The sequence below is a fragment of the Falco biarmicus genome, chromosome 8 (genome assembly GCF_023638135.1).
Source record: "Falco biarmicus isolate bFalBia1 chromosome 8, bFalBia1.pri, whole genome shotgun sequence".
Lineage (NCBI taxonomy): Eukaryota > Metazoa > Chordata > Aves > Falconiformes > Falconidae > Falco > Falco biarmicus.
In genome coordinates, this window is record NC_079295.1 from 35671421 (window position 1) to 35695492 (window position 24072).

General features: G+C 36.8%; 1 protein-coding gene across 1 annotated transcript in view; it reads right to left on the minus strand.

The window, feature by feature from the left end:
- Positions 1–558: 558 nt before the first annotated feature.
- The window catches only part of ACTR3 (actin related protein 3), a 32805-nt gene continuing 9291 nt past the window's right edge, over positions 559–24072 (minus strand). The window contains exons 2-12 of the mRNA XM_056348859.1: positions 15907–15962; positions 11556–11680; positions 10909–11019; positions 9253–9348; positions 8551–8658; positions 6294–6437; positions 5383–5556; positions 4530–4622; positions 3933–4058; positions 1888–1971; positions 559–1474 (exon numbers count right to left, since the gene is read on the minus strand). Coding sequence (XP_056204834.1) covers positions 1379–1474; positions 1888–1971; positions 3933–4058; positions 4530–4622; positions 5383–5556; positions 6294–6437; positions 8551–8658; positions 9253–9348; positions 10909–11019; positions 11556–11680; positions 15907–15962 — 1213 coding nt within the window. The 3' untranslated portion in view covers positions 559–1378. The remainder of the gene's footprint in view (positions 1475–1887; positions 1972–3932; positions 4059–4529; positions 4623–5382; positions 5557–6293; positions 6438–8550; positions 8659–9252; positions 9349–10908; positions 11020–11555; positions 11681–15906; positions 15963–24072) is intronic.

Below are 24072 nucleotides of genomic sequence, written 5' to 3' on the forward strand. Positions count from 1 at the left end.
AAAACAACTCTGCAGCACCTTTACAACTCAGAAGAAACAAAGAGATCTCCCTCTTGTGGTCTTCTGTGTAAACAACCTTAACTACATTCGTGAGTTCAGAAGTGTCTGAAGAAGAGGTTTCTTTCATCAAATATTAACAGAAATTTTAAGTAATTCCATTCAATATATGAAGCGTTCTTCCTAGAAAGAATGAGAAAGAGATTGTTTTCACTTTATTTTTATCTACATGGTATTTTCTCTCAGAAAAACCACAGAGATTTAAAATGCAGTGCTGTCTCTTGTATGCCACGACTCAAAAGAAAGTGGTGGGAAAAAAGTTACAGAACAAAGTAGATTAACAAACCTAACAATGGAGGAGATGTTAGGTTTATATAGGTAAGTGCTATCTAGATGAACATATAAACTGCAGTTCTAAAACGCTCACACTTCAGTTTACACAATGCACATAATGATCTCTACCTTACAGATCAATCTTACTCTTCAAAAGCCACAGCGGATATGTAGGAACCCATGCTCACAACTTCCCATGTAATAAGATTAACAAGTCTGACACAAACATAAAAAGAAATTTTGTGCCTTTATTGGAATGGTGTTAGGCTTTAAATACACCAAATTTTGATAACCTGATTATTTGGTTTAATTAGAAATGACACTACAGAACTGCAATACTGGTCCAACAGTCTTGTCTTTACTTTTTTTTTTTTCTTTTTTTAAGCAAGAGATAGTATGAAAATGCACCAAGTAATCAGAAAGCACTAGCAGGCATCAGTTAATCCAAGATACTAGCTTCTTAGTTCCAAAAGCACTCGCGCTGCATGGAACCCAGGATTTAGACTGGTCATGATTTGCAAGAACTAGTTGCATGACTCATGACTTTTTTTGTTTTTTAAATTTACTTTCAAGTTGGTCACTGGTAATTTTTTTTTCCTCAAATAATACAGCTTCTTTAATTCATATTTTTCCTCAAAGTATAAAAAAGTATGAAATATAAACAAGCTCCTGCATTGCACCCATGAAAGGGTACAATGGAAGCATTAGAGAGCTGACTATCTACACACCATCAAATCCCGTCAAATCTTGGATAATTCATTAATATACAAAATATCAGGGCACAGAAAGAACTAAAATCCACTTATTTGTTTTGTTACACACAGGTTCAAATAATCAATCTAAAGAAAAAATGTGATCATTTTGGCTTTCCACTACATCCGCATGTTGAGACACTTATTAAAATAATCCTGCTTAATTGTGTTTGGTCTTTTACTTATTGTCAAGTCATGTTTGTTATCTTAATACCAGCCATCAGACAAACAAGTTATCAGAAAGACTCTTCTTCCTCCTCCCCACCTCCCTATCCCTGACCCCTCTGAGGTCAGCTTTAAGACATGACTCCAAACACAGGGTTGTGACGACAGATGCTAGGACCAATCTCTTCATAATCTTTTTTGGTATGGCATACTTGGTAGAATTCAGGCTGTAAAGGGAAGGGGAAAAAAAAAAAAAAAGATTTGTCAATGGTACGTACACCTTATTTGAACAATAGCAACAGTTATGTAGCAAATGGAAAAAGAAAACCAAATACTTGAAGGTCCTGAAATTACTATTACATCATGCATGGGTGAACACCAATGCAAACAATGTATTTCACCACAGAACTAAAATGCACTATTTAACAAGCCACACAAAGCTGTAATTCAGCAGTCATTTGCTCTTTCAAATCTTTAAAGTCTAATGCAAAAACTTCAAAGGGGATGGGGAGGGCGTATTTCCTACCTGAGACCTATCACAAATCCCCCAACCGCAGTTAATATGAAGTGAAGGAGAGATGACAACTCCAAAAGCATCGCCAGAATGACTAAAGCATGCTCAGCTTTATAGCTAACTTACCGTGGAAGCCAGCATTGATCCTCCAAACCAAACAGCGTATCTTTGCATATGGTGTGTAATGACTTGTACATCAATGGGCTTAGGCTATAAAAGAGGGGAAAAAAATCCAAAAGGAATACATTAAAAATCACTTTTGCTGGTAAAAATTAGGTCTTTAAGAAGAGTGTATACTCCAAGCTTACTTTTCACAAATTATTTTCTTAAATGCTGGGTATGTAAATTTGCAATTACAGCATCAGATTTTCTCCTGTACAATCCAGACTAAGAAATAGCTCGTGCTTATAAATTGCCGGTTACCTACTTTATCAGACATTAAGAGATACTTGCATTCACACCAATTTTCTCCCAAGAGCTCTGGTACAGTGTTCCTCTCCAGTTATCCACATTCTATTTTCTGCTGAATTTCTTGAGGGACTATTTATGCAGTTGCAAGAACAGACACATACTACTTAAGCCCTTTAAAAAACACACACTTTAGAAAGCCAAGTTTCATGCCATTATTTTAACAAAGCATCTGTGGCAGATTGAAAGTTTATCTAGGACCAATACAGTCACAGTCATGCTTTTTAAAACTACCTTTGTTCCAGTTAGCCCATTTCCCTCCATATCCACACAAACCTTCATTCCTTACTTGTGCTTATCAAAAATGTCAGCGTACATAACAGTTTCAAAAAAAGAGTAATTTGTTTATTCCAATAGAACCTGCTGAAAACTGAACAATTTGAAATAATTTGTAATATCATTTGCAAAATTCAAGCCAGTGATTACTTGCAATGCCTAGTACTCTGAAGGAGGAAGAATTGCAGCAGATTTCCTTATTCATATCCTGCTTCCTTAGTAAGTGATGGAAGTCTAGTAAGCAGAACTGAGAATAAACTAGGTTACTTGAATCAGAGAACCACATACAGCTGAAATTTCAGAGTTGTGTACACAGCATATTAAGAAGCTCTACACGGGGTTTTTTTTAAGGATTGTTTGAGCTCATCTAGCTAGATAACTACTAAAAAATAAATGAGGAAAATCACTTCAATCTTGCCTAAAAAGGAAAAAAACCACAAAGTAATTTTTGTCTCTGATGGTATCTTTTATGTATGCAGACTCAACATAAAAAATGCAGACGTTCGATCAGAGGTCAAAAGTGGAAAGAACATAAATTAAGCATCATGCAGCTTAGTGAAGTACAGTCACTTCATAGGATTATAGGGTAATATAGGTGGGAAAGGACCCCAGCATGTCTCTAATTCAGCCTCCTGCTCAAAGCAGGAAGTCAGCTATGAGGTCGGGGGAAGTTTTATCACCCAAATCTCAAAAACGTTCAGGAATGGAGACCGCACAACCTCTCCATGCAGCCTGTTCCAATGCCCAATCATCCTCAAAACGAAAAAGTTTTTCCTTTCCATTCCATTCATCCAAGCTGAATGTCTTTTGTCTCAATTTGTATCTGCTGTCTCTCACATGCCCACCCCTTGAGTACTGTCAAGGGCATAGTCCCACTTTCTCAACCTTCCCACATATACTGAGGGGCTGCTATTAGGACTCCCAAAGCCTTCTCTTCTCTCAACAAGCCAGTTCCCTCAGCCTTTCCTCATAAGACAAGTGCTCCAGTCCTATGACTACCCAAGGTGGCTCAACAATGAGCTTGCTCCATCTCTTTTATTATCTTTCAAGTTCAAAAGACTGAGGATGATGATTTGCACAAGAGCAGCTGGGGAATGGCCAGCTGCTTTTACGTAACAGGCACGAGTCCCATCCTTCCATTAGATGCGACTGATTTAGCTGAATACTAAGGGACAGGCAGCACAAGTGCATACCTGGGGAAACAGCACTCTAGCTTCCTACAATGAAGAGATTATATAAATATTTTCCAATACCAGTCTACAATCCTCTGCAACATATGAATTTCTGAAAAGCTTCTATAAGAACTCTACATGAAAATAAAGACATTTCAACAAACAAAATCATCATTGCAATACGTTATTTTCACATTTTCCAGGTAACAAGGGACAGAAAGATGCTTGTTAAACGCATTAGCTGCAAGAACTAACCTTCAGTCTGCCACCACTAAGTTCTTCGCTAAGTTTCAGTCTGGCGTCAACAGTCCTTTTCAAGTCTCGCTGTAAACGGCGACCAAAGTCCCTGAACATGGTTGAGCCTCCAGAGAGGACAATATTCTGTTTTGAGTAACAAAAATTATTAGCCACGTCTGAAAATAAGTGCTCAGCTTTATCCATTTCTTAAATTCTAAATATTAAATGTAGTTTTAAAAACTACAGTTAGCAGGTAGGCTTTTACTTTAAGTTTTAAATTATCTAACACTTAAGCATGACAGAATATGAATTCACAAAGACCATGTGACATGAAAATTGGCTGTGCTTTAAGATCCATTTGTATCTTTGTACACTTCCTTCACTCAGATTTATGTTTCCCTTATTTATTTTTGTTTTACATAGGAGTTTGAGTAATGAAACATCATATTCTGAAAAAGTGTAAGCGAACAACATAAACCAATCTACACAATGGACTCACTTCTGGAAAAATGATTTTGTTGTTAGTTGTTTTTTAAATAGTTTCAAATACATATTTCAGTATGAAGTACAATCCTTCTAAGACAAGTATTAAAAAAATTTATTATAGCAACTGACCTTATACAGAGGACGTCTAACATCAATAGGACAATTCTGAATAACTTCATCTACTACTTCTGAGATTGGTTGCGTAAAGTCTGGATTAGCAAACTACAATCAAGAATAAAATCAACATAAGTCAACATGTAGGATCACATATTGCAAAGGAAAGGGAACAAAGAAAATGGGGAGATCCATCCTATTATACTAGAGATATCATGAAAACTAACATAATAGTTATGTTAGCTGTTTTTACTGCCATTTATAAAAGGTGTGAAAGACTAATAAACCTAAAGTATCTATTTTGCCAGCTATTCTCTTAGATAGTTTTTGTTAACTGTTAACAGGTCAAAGAATACCTGCCCTTCCAAGATGCTGAGCACTACAGCAAACCAGTGTAACACGACAAAGCCTGCAACAGCAGAATGTAGAGGGAGTGGGGGCAGGGGGGAAGGCTTTATTCCCTTTTATTTTTTCCCAACAGTAGAAGACAGAGGATATAAAGGCAAAATGGCAGCTTATTTAGAAAGCTGACTTTTCAACAGACAGCTAAGAGAACAGGGTACAACATGGTGAGACCTGGAAATTCTTTTAAGAATTGCAAGAAAAAGATCTGGGGTCAGTAATTCATTTGCTTAAAAAAATTCAAATATAGTACTTTTGTTTAGGTATCAACCTGTATTTGTACAAAGATCACTAGCAGTCAAGAATCAAAACTACGCTGACTTACTACAATAGTTGGTACCTGTTTAGAAATAAGGATAAATGAAGTTGGGATAACTACTTCTTTACAAGTTTGCAAATACTATTTACATGCTACCATCTAAAACGCACCTATGCCAGAAAGTGTAGGCAATTCAAACCCACTTACCTCAGGATGGAAGAAGATCTCTGGCCCCAGGAATCTCTCATAGCCAACATCAATAGTAAATTCTTTCTTTGAGATAGCATTAATTCCAGTATACTGTTTAATCCACTTTGTACCATCTGTGTCATACTTGTTAAATTCTTTTACTAAGTCAGGGCAAACATAACTAAAGCGTTCCTGAAAATTGAATATGTACAGTTAGAAGTATCTTAAGTATAGCAGAGAAGATGGTACGAACTTTAACAAAAAGTGTAGTAATTTAAACTTCTAAGAATAAGAGTTTTAAATTGGCAGATACAGAATAGGGCTCAAAAATGGCTGAACTGACATTTACTGTATACAGTTAGATAATGGCTCTGCTACTACAAATCATTCTTGTGCAGCACTGAAAGCAGCATATCTTGCTGAGCTAAATTACTTCTCTTCTATTTTTCCTCTAAACTTCTAAGATGGAGAGAAATGAGTTCTAAAGTATATTGAAGAATTGCCATAGAAACAAGGTTTAAGAGTACTTTCAGCTGAATGTCTTTCAGAATAGCTTCGTACTACAAAAAAGAACATACCAACATTCAGAAAGAATAAAAGCATAATTACAGCTCTTTACATTACACATCCCACCAAGAACATTTCCTACTGAATATTACAATAATAATAACAGTAATAATAAGGGAGAGGATGAGAAAGGGGAGACTACAAGTAAAGGGTGAAATTCTAGGCCAAAACGAGTACGACCCAACAGTGTACCTTAAGTTTAAGACATTTCATGTTATTATACTATTTAGACATTTTTATATAATTTAGAAACACAGCGCCTTTACTTGGAAGAGCAATGATTTTAAGAGATTGTTATCTTTTAAAAATAGGTATCAAGCTCTGACCTACCATAACATTAACATCTGCAATGTTCACATTACCTTCACTGCTTTAGCTGTTTCCAAGGATTGTTCAGGAGGAATTCCTACTTCTCGCTCCCTCAGCAACTGCTGAATGAAGTATGTTATATCTCGCCCAGCAATTGGAATGTGTTTGATACAGCTGCCAATCACGTATCCTTCAGCCTGTAAATAAAATTAATTGGGAGAAAGATACTGATAAGAACTTCTTTCACCAAAGCCTACGAAGGGAGAGAAAAAGACATGGAGTCTAAACTCCTATTTGCTACCTATGATTATGAGACTTAAGTCCTTTAAAGACTGGTTCATTTAATTACCAGAAACCCAATTCTTCAGTAGCCTTATTTCACCTGTTAAAAGTGTTTCACTTTGCATTGGTTTATAACTCTTACAAGGTTAGGAGGAACAGAGAGGTCACTAGTACATAAGGCAGACAAATAGCTATACTCACTATTCCTTGGCCTTTATTTTCTCTTCAAAATGAGGTTACTCTTACCAAAAAGGTCAAGGAACCTTGTATCGTGAAATATTATTTTAGAATAAATGATGTGGCTCTGCAGTCACAGCCACTGATGTAAGACGTTAACAATCCACATGAACCAAAATTAATTTTCTGAAAGCAGGGAGAAAATGCATCATTTCAGCACATTAATTGAGAGTGCTTAGAACATCAGACTCGCCCACACTCATCCATCAGTCTACCCTTCTAAATCACACTTGTCCTGGGAGCCAGTATTAGGGCATTAAAAATATCTGGTCTAAATGCAGAAACCGAAAATGTTCAAGACTGTCCTTCAACCCCACCAGACCTGCTACATCCAAAAAGATAAATCAAAATATTGCACTAATATGAAATCCTCAAAGTTTCCTATATGGGCCTTATGTTCATACAAAAAGTTCTTTCTAACACAAAAAATAATAAAGTCATAAAAAACGTACCACTATTCTTAGCTTCACTACAGAGGTAAGTGTTTGTTATTTATCTGTTTTATTACAAAAGCAGAACACTATTGCTGTCAATTTGTTCAACTTCTTTAAAAATTCCAGAAATCAAGCAAATGTCATTCTGGAAAAGAGCTTAATGCTTCAAGCAATATAGAATAACTCTACTTTTATTTCAGGTAAAGAAACCAAACCTGCAAATCGGGCAATGTTCAACTGTTTTAATGACAATTTGAACTACTAAGTACAATTAAAATAAGTTTACCTATAGAAGGTTTGAAATGTCAATTGTTTCCTTCATCTTATTAAAAATATGCCATCTTGGATGAACGGACTGAATAAAGATTTAGCCGCTGTATTCCACCAAGATTAGTAAGAAATCGCTACATCACAGCATATGTTTGACCACCACCAATGCTACTATTTGGTATAACAACTCAATTTTAAAAACTGAGGTTACTGTGGCATGATAAAGCTTTGTATAGATTTTAAACTTTAAAATTACAATCTAACATCATTTTGAAAAGAAAAATGTATCTGGTGTGTAGATATTCATTTAACTTCCCAAGGGAAGACAGCCAGAGAGTTATCTATTTCAAGTGGCTGGTAATAATAATACTATGAAGTATTCCAATTACAGAATTTCAAATATGTAACTTTGTGAAAGGAAATACACACCTACAGCAAAATCAGTAATTTGACAGTTAAGAAACTGCAGCTGTAAATGTTAATTATTTAATAAAACATCGTATGATCATATTTTTAGCAAGCAACTTGATACATCAGAAGAGATTTTCAACATTAATTAACCTCAGGGTTAATTTTTTTCCAGGTCAGGTCAGAACATTTTTCTTGTATCACTGATGCACAATTGGATATTACTAAACGTTGGTCAACAGGTGGAGAAAAACTGTAAACATACTACATCTGCCCTCAAATATTCTTTATTATTTATTTTATATATGAACTGAACAAAAAAACTCCCAACTTTTTGGACTATTGTGAAGAGCATACTCGCTTTCACCAGCAAAATAAACTGGAAATACGCTAAAGCAATACAGTTTCATTGATCACTTAGTGTGGCCTTGACAAGCCACCTTTTAAGGTAAGTCACTGAAAGGCAATATGCCCTGATAAATTCAGGGTGCACAGAAGTTCTTTGAGAGTTACTGCACTACGAAATAAACAGAAACCCATACCCACAACCCTGGAAATTATCTGACATCTCTGAAGATTCCTAGCTATAGTTCAGCCTGTGTAGGTGTAAATTTCAGAAAAGTTACAGGACAAGCTGTTCCCCAGTGAAATTGTTTCTGTATTTTTGATGTATACTTACCACAGGAATAACATGAGTGACACCATCACCACTGTCTATAACTGTGCCAGTCAGTGTTCGTTCTCCTACTTGTCTTGACGTCCAAGATGCAGCTAAGGCAAGGACAGCCTTGTAAAAAAAAAAAAACATATGTGAAAACCAAATCTTAATAGCAGCACTGCATTGCAGATCCCACCTTCCATTGCCTCTCCCAACAGCACCCAGAATGACACCCTCATGATAATTTACAGCATGAGAACTGATTTAGTAATATTTATATAGGTGTACACAACAGTTTATGAAAAGGAGAGTCCATAAATGTAGTTTTTGACTCCCGCCCAACACTTGTTTAGCCATGATCAAACATCTTTTTTGCTACTTCATATTGAGAGGGATGCAATTCTTGGCCTAATACCCTTACTATGATGTGGTGTGTTGGTTTGTTTTGGTTTTTTTTTATTTTCAGTTTGTTTTTTTATTATTTATGATGCAACAACTATTATATTCTACTCCTTATAGGCTGCCTTCTATAGGGGTAACAGAGGAACAGTCCCTACCTAACAGGCCACAGAATCAATGTGTATCAAAAACACACAGTGGTGAAACTGCTAACGAGAAGCACCTAAAAGTACTCCAAGCACCACTCATACAGTTCTCATAGTGAAACTAATTTTAGCTCAAGGAGAAATACTGTAGCTCTAACTTTCAACAGAACTGCCTTACCTGAACAGCAATATATAGCCCTGGAACATTGAAAGACTCGAACATGATTTCAGCAGTATATTCTCTATTTTCGGGAGTATTTAATGGAGGCTCAGTCTGCGAGACAAAAAAACCCCAAGTTTTACTTACATTAAAATCAAACACTTGACTTTTAAACAAAACAAAAAATACCATTAAATCCTAAGTTTTGAAAGATGAGTCATTCAACAAGAATAGCGTATAAAAATAGCTATGTGCAAAGGGTGCTTTTAAAGGCAAATGGTGCAATTAAGAAAATCTAGAAATGCCTCTGATAATAGTAGAACTTATGCAGACTGCATTGCAAAAACGTGATTATTTGAGTGAAAACAGAAATGCAATAAAAATGTTATAGTAATTACCACTTAAGAATTTACATCCAAGGCCCCTTTTGTGGGTTGGTTAGCTGCTTAAAACTTTTGATTACACTTGAAAGAACCAAGGACTATCAATGTAAACATGTCAAAGGATGCAGTTTAGCACATTTTAAAAAATGACAATTATTTTTAAATTTTCTCAGAGATTCATTAAAGAAAAAAAACTGGTTTTCCTCAGAAGGCAATCAACTATAAAACAAATTGATATGATCAGCTGTAGAAACGTACTCAACAGAGAAGATTAACAACAACATACAATACACAATGATAGTATGCTATCATTTTCATTAAAATAACAAATATACTTAATATTAAGTCTCTCCTCTGAAACAACATTTTAGATAGTGCTACAGAGTATTTGAGAAAAAATTATCACTCTTCCATTGCGTCAACTACGTAATAGAAGGGTAAAAAGGAGGAGCCAGACTCTTCACAAAGGTGACTGACTAAGGGCTATAGAGACAAAGTGAAACATGGGAAATCCTAAGGAAGTATTAAGAAGGGAAAAAAGGTAACATGAGGGTGGTCAAATCGTGGAAAAGAGACCCAGAGCTGTTATGGCACCTTAACCCTTGGAGATATTCACAGCCTGGCTGCACACAGCCTTGAGCAACTGGACCTAATTAGACCTGCCTCAAGAAAACGGTTACATTAGATGTTCTTTAACAAGTATGGCCAACACCTCTAATTCCAAACTTGTTATATAAATGTCACACTAAAACAAATTGCTTATTTCAACATTTAAAATAAATACTAAGGAATAGCAGATGCTTGAGAACAACACTGATATTAATTCAGATCTAATCTGCCCAAATATGACAATCAATCCTTTTGATTTCACAGAAAATGAAAGACAAAATTCACTGTCTAGACACATTATCCAGGTGGCAGCACTGCAAAAGAAAAAAATAATTGCAATTATGGAGAGTCAAAATACACACATACCTTTTTGCCTCAAAAATGTAAAGCAGATCATTGAATTCAGTGGATAAATAATAGAAAAGAAGTGATGAAGATGACACAATTTGCAGGAAAATGAGAAGAGAAGAGAATAGAAAGAAGTTTGCAGCCCAGACACTGACATCTTTAGAAAGTTAAAGAACCTGGATGGGATAAGCCAGGTCAGGAAAGTTCCGGGTAATTTATATTTACTTTAGTTTTCAAGCTAAGCATATTCACATTCAAGAATTATTACACAAATCAGCACAAACATTCTTACTAGTCATATGCGATTTCTTAAGTAGGACATAATTTTACCTACCAAAAGAAAATAATGATCCTCGGGTTCTGCCCTTAGATACTTAAAGATTACTTGCTCCATAAACCTCTCCATCAAGTCCCAGTCTTCAACTATACCATGGCGGATGGGCCACTGTTGCAGAGGAGTATCAAAATATAATTGGAACCAAAAGAAAAAAAAAATAATATATTTGTGTTTTCAAATTATCTACGTATGCAAGAAACCTTGCATTAGGTTTTCCTTGTTCTGATCTGACACCTATTCAAAATTCAGATTCCAACCTTAAATAGCAAAGACAATACATTGCACTTTTCTCAGTACAACAGAATGGTTGTAATAAACCAGTTTCCCCAATCCCAGTATCCTGACTGATGTTGCTGATAGAAGATGCCATGGACTATGAAAGAATGTGGTATTTCTGCTTAACACTCTCCCAGCCTCCCTTCACTTCAAAAGGAATATATATGTTTTCACCTACCATTTTCCAAATTCCCACAGGCTCCTGAAAGTCAACAAAACTAACAACAAACCTTATTTTCCATTAAAACAGAGTTAACAAGAAAACAAGATTAACGTTAATTCAAAAGCATTCTTAAGTAGCTGTTTACTGTATAGCTGATGCTTTCTAAAGAGTACTGGAAAGTTGTTTTAAATGTTTCTCTTAATACCTTGGTTGCATAAGTTGGTTTTTCTATTGCTTCATCCCCGATAAAGAAGTCTAAATCATCAACACCTTTCAAAACCCTCCTCTGTGCTTGATCGACCACTTTTGCCGATTCTTTGATAGCAATACCTTTAACAGAACACAAATATTGTAGATTATATATTCCACACTGAAAAAAACATTCAAAAACAGGAACACATTGTATTATTCATTCTTTGTTTCAGGCATAAGCACAGAAAAGCTAAATAAAACACAGATATTTTGAATTCCAACTGTAGGTAAACATCATTAGGATTTATAAAGCAACACAACACACACCTAAATATAGATGTAATTGTTAAGACATTCAACATGCAATCAGGGAGATAAAATGTAGAAAGAATAAAAAGATAGGGCATCCCTACAGATTTAATTTTATTCAACAAGTACGCTAATTTTCTGCACACTCAGCTAATAATAATAATAATAATAATAATAATAATAATAAAATAAGAATGTAGTTGTAGAAGTTGTATAAAGAGCAAGAAAGAAATCTTGTTGCCATTATATAAATGGATGTTTTACTTCACTTGCACCAGTTTGATTTCTTGGCTTGTGAAAGTGATATGGTACACAAAAGGGACTGAAGAGCAATTGAAGAAGCAAAAAACATGTACAAAAGGCAGGAAGGAAGGAGTAGGAGAAAAGGTAAGGCATACAGAAAAAGCAGACAGATACAAAAGGAGTGTTTTTTAAAGGACAGAAGTTCTTGTGGCCACATGATGCACCTTTAGATTCTTTAAAACTGATTTTCACAAAGTCTACATTTAATTTCTCCCTTTAAAACCTACTCCTATCTATCATTAAGAATAGGATGAGGAATATCATTTAAGAAAGACTATAAATCTCCCCTTCACTTTAAGAAATAACTAGCAAAAATTAAGACCTTGTATCTTGGCAATTTATTCCTTCCAAGATAATTACTCATCATAAATAAAGCAAAAAGTTTTATCAGAAAAAAACTGGCTAAGGCTAAACACAAGACCCTGGAAAGGTGGACCGTCAATTAGTTTTCACAGGAACACAGATGTTCCTTTCCCTCATCTTTTGCATCAGCCCCCTGGCTACCAGGCAATTGCTGTCCCGGCAATACCGGCTGGTTGTTTGGTTTTTTTTCCTTCAGGTCTTACTAATTGCCTTTAAATGCAATCTTTTACTTAAATGAGTAAATTCATATCTATAAGCAGCATTAACATCAGCCTCAATTATTCAAAGATCACGATCTAAAAGCTGTCAAAGGCAGATTTATTTTTCTAATTCTCACCCTCAGGAAGAAGTTCCGTTTGCTCACGACTAAGATTAAAAAAAAAAAGCTACAAAACCAGCTGCTGCAGCCCCAAGCCCATCGGACACAGGGCAGCAGAGTCAGAGGAACTGGAAATCAATAGCACACTAGGGCAAAGCGCTGTTAGTTCACTGATGCTCCCCATCCTTCTCCTTCCTCTTCCCATAAAGGACAACAAAAGCAGAGCTGTGTGGCCAGAGAAACTAAAAAGTTAAACGTTATGAAAGACTGAACAGGATAAAACAGAAGGCATTATTTTGGGCTCCTCAGGAAGAAAACTGAATCATCCTGCAACTTCTGTAGCAGCTTACAGGAGAGCAGAGAGGAAGTCGAATAGCATGGGGGGGTCGATAAGAAGCAGAAGCTCAAATCGCAGGGAAGGAGATGTCGCAAGGCCAGCATTTGCTGCCAAGTGACAAGAAGAACCTTGCCAAGTATTTTTCAGGTCATCATTACAGAGCTCACACATTTAGGGAAATTTTTTCTGTCCAGATGCACATTATCTTCAAGAATTTTCAAGTAAAATACCATCGCTTGCCACTGGATTATAGAAACTTTCACGTCAAAGCGGTTTCACACTGTTACGAGCCTAAAACAAGATGCACACTCTCAATATTTTGCTGGCCTTGGGACTAACCTGTTCAGTCATGGGTTTGAAAATCAGAAATGAGAAGGAAACAACCTGAATCAAGGATTATATCCTGAAAATACAATAGGGAAATAAATATTACTGAAACCAGAGCTAAGCTACCGCAGTGTCTGAAGATGGGCAGCACTCCAGCGGTATCTCACAGCATTTGCCTTTGGTTTGCTTGGCACAAGAATTAAGAGCCTTAAGAAAAAAAGAGGACATACTTGCATCAAATCCATTTTTGTGCTTAACCACGACTCAGGCTTTTTCTTTTTTTCTTTTAAAAACAAAAGGCCACCTAGTAAAGTAAAGAAAGGGCCACCTAACATGTAAACCAAGATAAATACTGCATAATGGAAAGAAGTTGACTCCTATTTTAACATATAGCAGGAAAAAAAGGATTAAATGAATAAAAATCAAGCAAAATTAACAATCCGCTAAGATCTAAAAGGCAGCCTGGGAAGAAAGCGGTGACCCCAAGTCTCTTAAAAAAACCTGGCCCAATATATTCTCATTTATTTCATTTTTCAAGCAAGTATTTATCATCTCTACAGAAGCATATTCAGAATTAAATCAAGAACACACATAAGGAGATAAAAATTTGTTAAGAGCAGGAGTGAGTAAGATAAGCAGCAAATGAAAAAGGCAGAAGGAATGCTGCTCAAACCTGTTTGACAGCAAATGTTTTTCACACAATCACATTGATAAAATACAACCACCATCGCTGGAAGTCAAAGGAGAAACCAAACCATTTTTCCACTGAAGACAGTCTTAAGGAATTTAAAGCCACCAAAGTGCACTGAAAAGATCCACAGGTTTTTGTAACATTTTACTTTGAAACTAGGTACTGCTATACTCTGTTTTCATTTCTCTTAATGTGGATAACACCAGTGCTATTTTATTTCGAGGCAGATAATAAATGTAAACTCATGCAGTTAGTGCAACTACCTAACTTGGATTACAGTACAAATAAGAAAAATACCTGTTTCATTAAGAGAATTGCAGTCAAAGACCATTTCAGCTCTCAGAGCATCTAGAGTGCTTTTTTTTTTTTTTAAACAAAAAAATACACCATACTATCAAAAAGCTGTGAAAAAGTCTCATTTCTCCACTTTCTCTTGTACTTAAACAAGCATCCCTGTTATATAAATTTCTCTGCTTAATGGTCTGACAGGTCATTTCATTCCCAGATTTTGCTTAAAGTGTCATGATTATCTCTTCTCTTTTTTTTTGGAACAGGAAAGTGATTTTACAATTAAATAAACCAAATCTGAAGATTCAGAAAAAGTATGTAAGCTCCATTTATCTGAAATTAAATAAAATAACCATTTATCCACTTTTAAAGACTGCTATAAAGTTTAAAGAGCGATACAAGGTTTCCTGCAATGGTTTGGTAACTTTTAAAATCTAATGTTAAAACTAGTTTTTGTGTCAAACACAAGACTGCAGAGTAAATTTTATATGCCACTGAGACAAACAAAACAAAGTTCATTTGGAAAACCAAATTAAGAACTACGTATTAGAAGACAATATAGAAGAGACTGAAAGAATTCTCTCACTTGTATGGAAACAGGAGAATGCATTAAGTGAATTAACCTCAGCTTTCCAGGAAGATTGCTTTTTGAAGCATATTTTCTAGAAAATTAGCAGAGAACTGGAACTACCAAGTTCTAGTTTACAGTAACTATGCTTAGGTAGCATTAGTTCTACCTCTTTTCCTGTTCCATTTACAAGGAAAACTGGGTGTACTAATTATGCCTTTTTACCAGGATGTATTAAGTGATTACTTTGGCACAGATAAAAACAATGACAAATAGGAGGTCAAAAGGTGAAACATTTCTAAAGGAAGCCAATCGAGTTCCACTCTCCAGAGCAGAGCCCTATCACTTCAAGTGGGAGAAAGTTCAGAAAACAGGGAGCACATAAATAAGCAATTTTACATGGGGAAAAACAGAAGTGACATGTTTTTGTGTTCTCTTTGCAAAACACAGTGAATTATCATAACCACAGTAATACTGAAAAATACCTCGCATGTGTAACATTTTAAACCCTAAAGATATTAAACTATTCAATTTCTAAATTTTTTTCTAGTTATAATCAACTGAAGTTTTACCCATTAAATCACTAATACGGGAAAAACTTTATAAAAAGTAAACGTAGCCATGGTACTGTATTTTAATATGATTTCAATTTCCAACAAATTAACTTCACATCAAGTATTAGCATAGTATTTTAATGAATGTATCTTTCTAAACTGAGCATCCATAACAAACCTGAACAGAGCCATACTATCACTGTATCATCTCTCAGAGGTCTTGTTGTTTTTTTTTTTTACATAGCATGTTATAGAAACTCTTAAGTGTAACTTCAGCATTCATACACAAGTAACAAAATACTTACATGAAGGAATAATGAACTGGGGTTCAGTATTACCAGCATATCCAAGCTTTGTATACCTATTAAGGCAAAAAAGGTTAGGTTATAATATCTAATAGCACAAAAACCAAAGATACCTCCCTTTTTAATGAACGAACTGACATCAAACAATTAAGGGAATTATTAATAAAATCAGATGTATTGTTAGAAGTTTGATGTTAAGACAACTGAAACAAATTAGTTGTTAATGGTTAATTCAAGATATAAGTATTTTTGTATGTTCTGCTAATGCTTCGTTAAGCTCCTATAAATCCTTTGTCCAAAAGAGTAACTTCTAAAGTAACACCGAAGTAGATGAGCTGACTGGAAGTTCACCATGAGGAATGAGCTCAGCAAAAACTAGGGGAACGTTAATCCTGGCAGGGGGAGATTGTGACCACCGACTCAAGAAATGCTCCACACCCAGAGACTGAGCATACTAACAATTATTTGACAAATGAGAAACTGAGTACAAAGTAATGAAGGAATTGGGTAACGTCACGAATGAAGGCTGATGTCTTTGTATGCTGCACTATCACTATCAATAGTGCACAGTTTTGACAACTGGGGAGTTAGGCATTTGTGGGTTACCACCTAGCTCCCTACTTTGTGCAAACTAAAACAGAGGAATAGAAATACCTAAACTCTGTGTGTGAACTGGCACTGCACGCTCAGTGACAAACCCACCTACAATACCTCTTCCCATATCAAAAAGACCCTCTGACTTTCCATTTAAAAAAACCAAAAACCACACACACACAAAAAAACCCCAAGGAACTTCTTTTTTAAAAAAGATAAAACAATGCTCCCTACCACAAATCAAGCATCATTGCATTCTCCAGTAAAATTTTACTACAGTAGAAGTTAGAAAAGTACATAATTCAATTTATCAATGCTTAGGAGTATAATTTAGAGTCAGAGTAGTTCTTCCTGCTCAGCAATTAGCATTTCTATAGAAATATTTTCATATAGTAAGAATTAGCGGTAGAAGTGGTTCTGTAACTGAAAAAACAACTCCCTTGTTTGTAAGGGAAAACAACTCCCTTGCCCATGGACTGCCAGCTGCGCATGCGGCAGGGCCGGCCATCATCACAAGTATTTCACAAGATGTACTATCATCGGTGGCAAGTACTGACTACTGATAATGACAGTGGTAGCAAAAGAAATTCCATTTAACAAATTGAAAACAGTCTTGAAAATGTGTTTAATAAGACCAAGGAAAGCAAGAGGCAAAACACCTTTACCCACCCACCCAATTTCCAGAACATGATATGGATATACATTGTTTTCATTGTCACAATGTAAGAAAACTGAAGAAATTACCAACGTATTCATGAAAAGTAACTACAAAACTCACAGTACCAAAACTATTCAGCTGCTAGAAATGTTGTTACAAAAGACTTAACAGCTGGATAGGCAAATTCTAAAACACGCAGACCAAAATGCACACTGCAGTCAAGAGTTACAGCCTACGTGCGAATTTTTAACACACACAGAGACATGACAAAGTTCTCATTTTCTTTATATAGTCAGACGGCTGCACTAACTAAATTAGCACCACCAGCAAAAGCATGAAACACTGTAGTAGCACCTCTACAAATTTCAGCACTCTGACATAAACCTGGAAGATCTTAGGCTGCATAAGGCAGTACTAACTTTTAACAATCTATAAATCTATGTCAATAACACAGCAAAACGCCTGGCAACAAATACAGTACGGGGTTGGTTTTTACAGGCTAGAAGAGGAGTGCTGCCGCAGTAGGTTTTGCTGTGATGCTACTGATGCAGCGGTTTGCAGCTTGCTCACATGCCTGCTAATGCCTACACAATTTCTATCACTGACATTAATTGTGCACATTAGCGCTGGGCCAAGAGAAACCTAACCTCAAAAGGAAGGTATATTGCTCTTTAAATAACAATGTGATTAGCACAGGACCTCATCTAACACCAAAAATGCTTTGCAAGACAAGCATTTTTAAAGCTGTAAACCTGATCTTGTCTGTAACACACTATACTAGCTGGGCATAACCACGCAAAAAAACATTGACTTCACATTGATCATAGGAACGTTTACCGAAGAAGAAAACTTTGCAGGCAAAATAGATAAATAATGGGAAAACAAAACTAAATACCAGAAAGAAATTCACACCTCATGAAGTGATCAGCATTATGCACTGTATGTGCCTGAACTAAGGACCTGTGCAACTCAAGATTTTGCACTTAAGTTACAAGTGTATTTTTCATTTTCTTCCAAAACGTCTGGTTCCTAGAAGAAATATCAAGGATTCGACAAACTGATGCTTCTATTACCTGTCATGCAGAATAAAATTACTCACTCTCTCTCATGTTTTAATTGGCTTTTACTGCCACAAGAAAGTTAGTAAAACACCAAATACTGCCTTACTCCGTCTACCTTTCCTGCAAATCAGGAACTGCGGCATGTAAATTTTAAAGCTAGATCTACACAGGAGCTTTGGTGCCTGAAGGCTACATAAACCTACAACTAGATCAGAAGTGCCTTCACAAGCAAAAAAGTTAGTCAATTTATTATTCAATCAGTATTTCAAAGAAAACAAAAGCTAAACTGTTGCAGGTAACATGCTGTTTAGCTGCTTGTGGTGTGGGAGCCTGTCCAGCACACACGCACAGCCAGCAGACTGAAAGAAAAACAGTCAAATGAAAGATGCATTTTACATAAAAAGACCATATTCAGACATAAAATCAGCACATCTAAAAATACTATGGCCTACTCAGCAAGAAGTCTCCTGACTCATAAAAGAAAAGTCACATTTTCAGGCTTCAAAAAAAGCAGGGGGGCAGGGGAGGAAAAAAACCCACATGGCTTTCAGTCTGAATACTAAAGCATTGTATCAGCAAGTCTCCAGCGTAGTCTCCAATGCAATGCTTCCCATCTCTGGTGTGCCAAGGCTTCCTTGCCACACTCTCCCTTCCACATTGGGAATGCCACCACCGCTCGCCCATCAGTCAGGGAAGGGACCCGCTGCCACCTCCTGCACCTGGGACCTGCTCCTCCAGCACTGCCTGCCTTTTGCAGCATTCATATGGTGACTGGTACAGTAGCTAGGGCTGCCAGGGACTACACCATAAACAGCAAGCTGGATTTTCATAACTAAACATTATATAGAGAGATACATTCTTGAGTTAAAACAGAGTTTAAAAGTGTTACAGATGAAACAAAAAAGGTAAGTTAAAAAAAATAATAAGAGTTAATAAAAGCCTTCAGTTTTCCAAAGGCACAATCTAACAGCAGGGTTTTTTAAAAAACTAACTTTTTCAAAGATGAGGCTTTATTCAGACTGATCAGATCTATTCCACCACTGTCACTTGAAGTAAATACCTAAATCACGTGAAAAGAAGATGCCACGGGCAACCTAAATTTTGCAAGTATACAGTTTCCACCAGCAGTTCATACAGAGCAGAACATGCCTGACTAATGTATGATTCACTGGGGAATGAGGCACACCCTGTCTTCCCCAGAAGAGCAATCACAACCGCTACAGAAAAAAATCCTGATATTAAAGATATCATAAGGCAATATCAATACTGGATCACAGTTTTCCACTAAAACACTGCTTGTCTTGCTTGCTACATAGCACTGAGGAGTGGCAGGAGGGACTTTCATGGAGACAGGCAAGCACGTGTCATTTAAAGAGACACGGACCGGGCTTTCCCACACTGAATTTGGGGCACTCAGCAGTAAGAGAGCAAGGCACTGCTCAGATGAGTAGAATGGTATAAGCAGACTTCTATTAAAATATGTAACGCAGAACTGATTCACCAAATCCCAAAGGTGAAAACCTGAATTCAACTTTGATCATTCAGATGTTTTCCTTTATTTCTCCACATTCAGCTACCTGAAGTGGTTTCTGTAGGCCTATGAGCTCATTTAAGTAGAAAAGAAGAGAAAAAACAAAAAACAAGCACAGCAAAAATTTTTGTTGGATAATCATGACCTTCAGATTTACCTTAGAAGATAAGCTACTAACTATCCAAACACAGTCCATGAAATCTCAATACATATGTGTAGGTAGCTATACAGAGAACCATATACATACACCACCCCATACTACCTATCAATATGCATATATGCGGTGCTGATATTCCCCAGTGACTTCCCTGCAATGCCTTCTTCAAAAGGCAGCAGGTCTCACACACCATCCTCTGGCCTATGGAGATGTAATGACGTGACAAAAAAAAAAAAAAACACCACCACATTTTTTTGTAGGAGATGTTGGTACCACAAATGGGGTGGGGCTAGCAATTTACAAAGCTCTTTCTAAGTTAACTCTATGAATCCACATCTCAAATATTGGTGGAGAAGTATCTCCAGAGTCACATCCACCTCGGACTCACACCCTGAAACTGTGAAGTAGCTCTGTACTGACCTGCTCGAGAGATCTCTGGAAGGACAGCCAAAAGGCTCTCCACAGCGCTCTCAACAGCACTAATGTGATTTCTTATATATGTGCTCTCTAACCTGGAATAGATGTTTCTGAGGCTATGACATGAAAGCAATGTCACCAGAAGGTTATTACGTATTAGTCATGCAGGCGATTTTAAAGCCAAAAGGAAACAGCACTTAGGGTAAGAACTTCTAATGAGAACGTCATTAACAGAACCTCCGTCTGCAAACTACAAACCATGACCAGGCGCCTTTGCTCCACTTCTTTCCTGTTCACACCAAATGTCACTGCATATATTCTCCCAAGTTACACACCCTAGTTCTAGCACAACTGAAATTTTAACAAAAGGGCGAGGAATCAGGGGACAGCTGCTTCACGGGCAATGCATTTCTTTAGCTGCTCAGAATTGCTGATAGCTCCTAGCAAAGACACAAGTTAGCCAAGCACAAACACAGAAAAGCACTAGAGGACACGTCACCTGATCTCCAACTTCTGTAGAGCACAACTGGGTTACAGCCTACCCCTAAGCCACTCCTAATGACCTGGACCAAAAGAAATTTCATGTATGGGTGTCTTTTTTTTTTTTAATGCACCCCCAAACAGTAACAAGATGTACCTCCAACACTGGCCCCTCTGGAAAGATGCAATGAAAACAAACAAAAAATAAAAGTTTCTGTGGGGAAGGAAGAATAACAGGAGTGGGAGTAACAAACTTGAAACTCTCTGGAAAGGAAGTCAGTACTAGGCTGAAATCAAAATGGTCTCTTTCCAGTTTATCTTCAAGATGCATAAAGTTAGGCAACCAAATATATATATATAAAAGGACATTTTTTTCAGCAGGCTTGTCTTGTTTTATTCATCAAACTGCTGCCTGTTCACCATGGTTCTGAATTACTGTCCACCATCTGAGCCACAGGAACCCTTCTGTGCAAGCTCTCACTCAAAATGCAACACATTCATTGACTTGTGTCTTACCTTGCAGATGCAACGGGCTTCCCAAGAAGAGTAAGTAACCTTTACAGCACACAAGGTAGCTTGTGCGTAAGTCCTAACGTTCTGCTTTGGTGTATGCCACAGCCTGTGCACCAAGCACTGCAAGGTTTCTCGAAACAAGTGCACCTCTGTGAAGTCCAATGCAGAACCTGTCCAAGAGGCCATACTCCAAGCAAGTCTTGCATTCAGTGACAGGGTTAGCCTTTACACGAAGTCATACTAGATTGATTCATAAAAGCAAGCTGATACGGCTTTTTTGCAAGATGTCACACTTGCTCAGGCAGCAGGAGATCTGTAGTCCATATTCTCTTTCATCCAAATGGGTTTCAAGCCAATCTCTCATTTCTTCATTTGCTTATAAACACTCTCTGAGGCAAGAGTGCTTTGCATTTTTCTCCTGAAGCCACGTGGAAAAGACTCCAAGACGTGGGACAGAGACAGAAAGCCCAGTAACCACAGCACACATCTTAGAAGTATGATCACAGTTTTGATCCCTACTCCAAAGACTGCTGAATTATTTTCTTCCATGACCATAGAGACATGGATATAGATACCTCACAGACATGCTACATATTGCTTCCTAGCAGAAATTTTTGAGTTTTCAAGTGTCATTTCCATTGTGCCAGTGGGACTCACAAATTATCACCACACACTTAACAGCTGCACACAACAGGATATTGGCCATTTTAAAGAAACAGTGACAGATGAGTGGTTTAAAAGAAGGAGTCCCTGTTAATTTCTGAACACAATACCAATACCAGAGCCCAGGAGTTTCAGACCTGGGAATCATTATACAATTAAACTGTTTTCCTACAGTCTGAAATCAGATGCCCAGGATCTGGAAATTCTAAATACACCCTGGCATTTCTGTTGTCCTGCTTAGACAATTCCCATTTACATGCTAGCATCTCCAAACCTCGCGCTAAGTAGCCAGTGCACCAACCTGGATTTCATTCCACAGCTTTCTGAAGCTCCCTCGTGGGTCGACAACCCAAAGAATTTAACAGAGAACATGGCTGCATGGGGCCATTTCTTTGGATCAACCAAGAGTGGAGAGAAACTCCAAAAACAGACAAGAAGCCTCAATTATGCAAAACAAGGTACAGTGAAGAATCTTCTTAAGTCTGTTGCCTTTGCACGTGAATTGCCTTCATTAGCATGGTCTGCAAACCATCTGGCCATTTAAATCCAATCTCATAACCTCACTTCACCACAGCAGTAAATTCTCCACATGTATGACTTGAACAGCAGTAAGGACCATTATATCATTTGTACATGATTCTGCTTGCTAAAGTAAACTTTGTTTATGCAGATGTCCTCCATCATAGCTTGCTGCATAACAAGTTTTACAAAGAAACAGTTAAAATGATTGCACAAAAAAGAGTATTTTTCTTTAATATTTCAATTCATGAAATTTCAATCATTGCTTGAATCTTTAAATTATTATTAAGTAAACAGCATCATTATGAATGGCTCAAGATAAAAGATACAAAAGCAAGAAAGGTTATTTTACCATCTCACAATTTCATAGTTTCACAGCAGGCCACTGGTGTTACAGCATGCAAGATAGTTCAGATGCAACTACAGTTCACTGAAGCATGTAAACTGTTTGTGGCAGGTGTGCATACAGCAGCAAAATACACTGCAAGCTATGTTACCCTCACTCTAGGAAAATTCTAATTAAGTGAGCAGGTTGTAGAAGGCACTAAACAAAAGCTCAGAAAGTGGGGAGATTCTAAAGAGGTCACAGACGTGGCAACATGGTCAAAAGAGCATGAAACAAACTGCAAAACTGCCAAGTTTTTAAACAGAATGGAAAGGGATTCTGCTTTTTGGTCCCCAGATCCTTACAGATGGTATGTCCATCAAAGACTTCATCAAAACAGGCTTAATATTCTTTCCTGTTTAACTGGATAAGTTCTATGTACACAGAATTTATGATACAGTGTTTTTACTGCCTGATGTCTTTTGATAACAAAGCCGCTTTAAAAAGAAGTGGAAAACTTCTGAAACATGGATGAGCCCCTAGTCTTCATATACAGTCTCATGTGACTGAAAAGCCTGAACAAGCATTTATGTTTTTATTTGTTGCTTTACTTCTATCATCCTTATTGTACACCAGATGAGGATGAAAAGTCTAGGAAGTACTTACTTTTCAAATCCTCGTAAAGAGAAATAATGAGAAAATGATGCTGAAACAGGAAAGCCATCTTGCCCCTTTAGAAAAGGCCCAGCTCCAGCATCAGGCACGAACTGGTTAAGCAGCAGCAGATCAGAAGTCCCTGAAGGAGCTATTATATTAGGAAAATGGGACTTGTATTCATAAATTAGTTGACTATCTCTTTTCAGATGTCCTTGATAAAACACAAGATAGCAAAAGACTTTTCATATTTTTACGCCTTTAGCTAATATTACCTTTCACACGTCACTACTTTGCATTTTTAAATAGCAACCGCTTCTGTCAAGTTTTAAAAAAAAAACACACTTGTTGATCAAAAACATTTTAAGTAATCGAAAGCGAAAGCCAAAGAATTAGCTCTATAAATGGAAAAAGCACATAAAATTAGAAGAGCTCTCAGATGAAGAATCTTGTTAAACTGCAGACAAGACACATGAAGGGATGGTAAAAGGCAATAATTCAATGACATATGGAACGTCTAAACACCAGGGATGTCACAAATCTGGCAGTCTGTAACCTTGGCCTTGGAATTAACTGCATTACTGTGTATCTGAA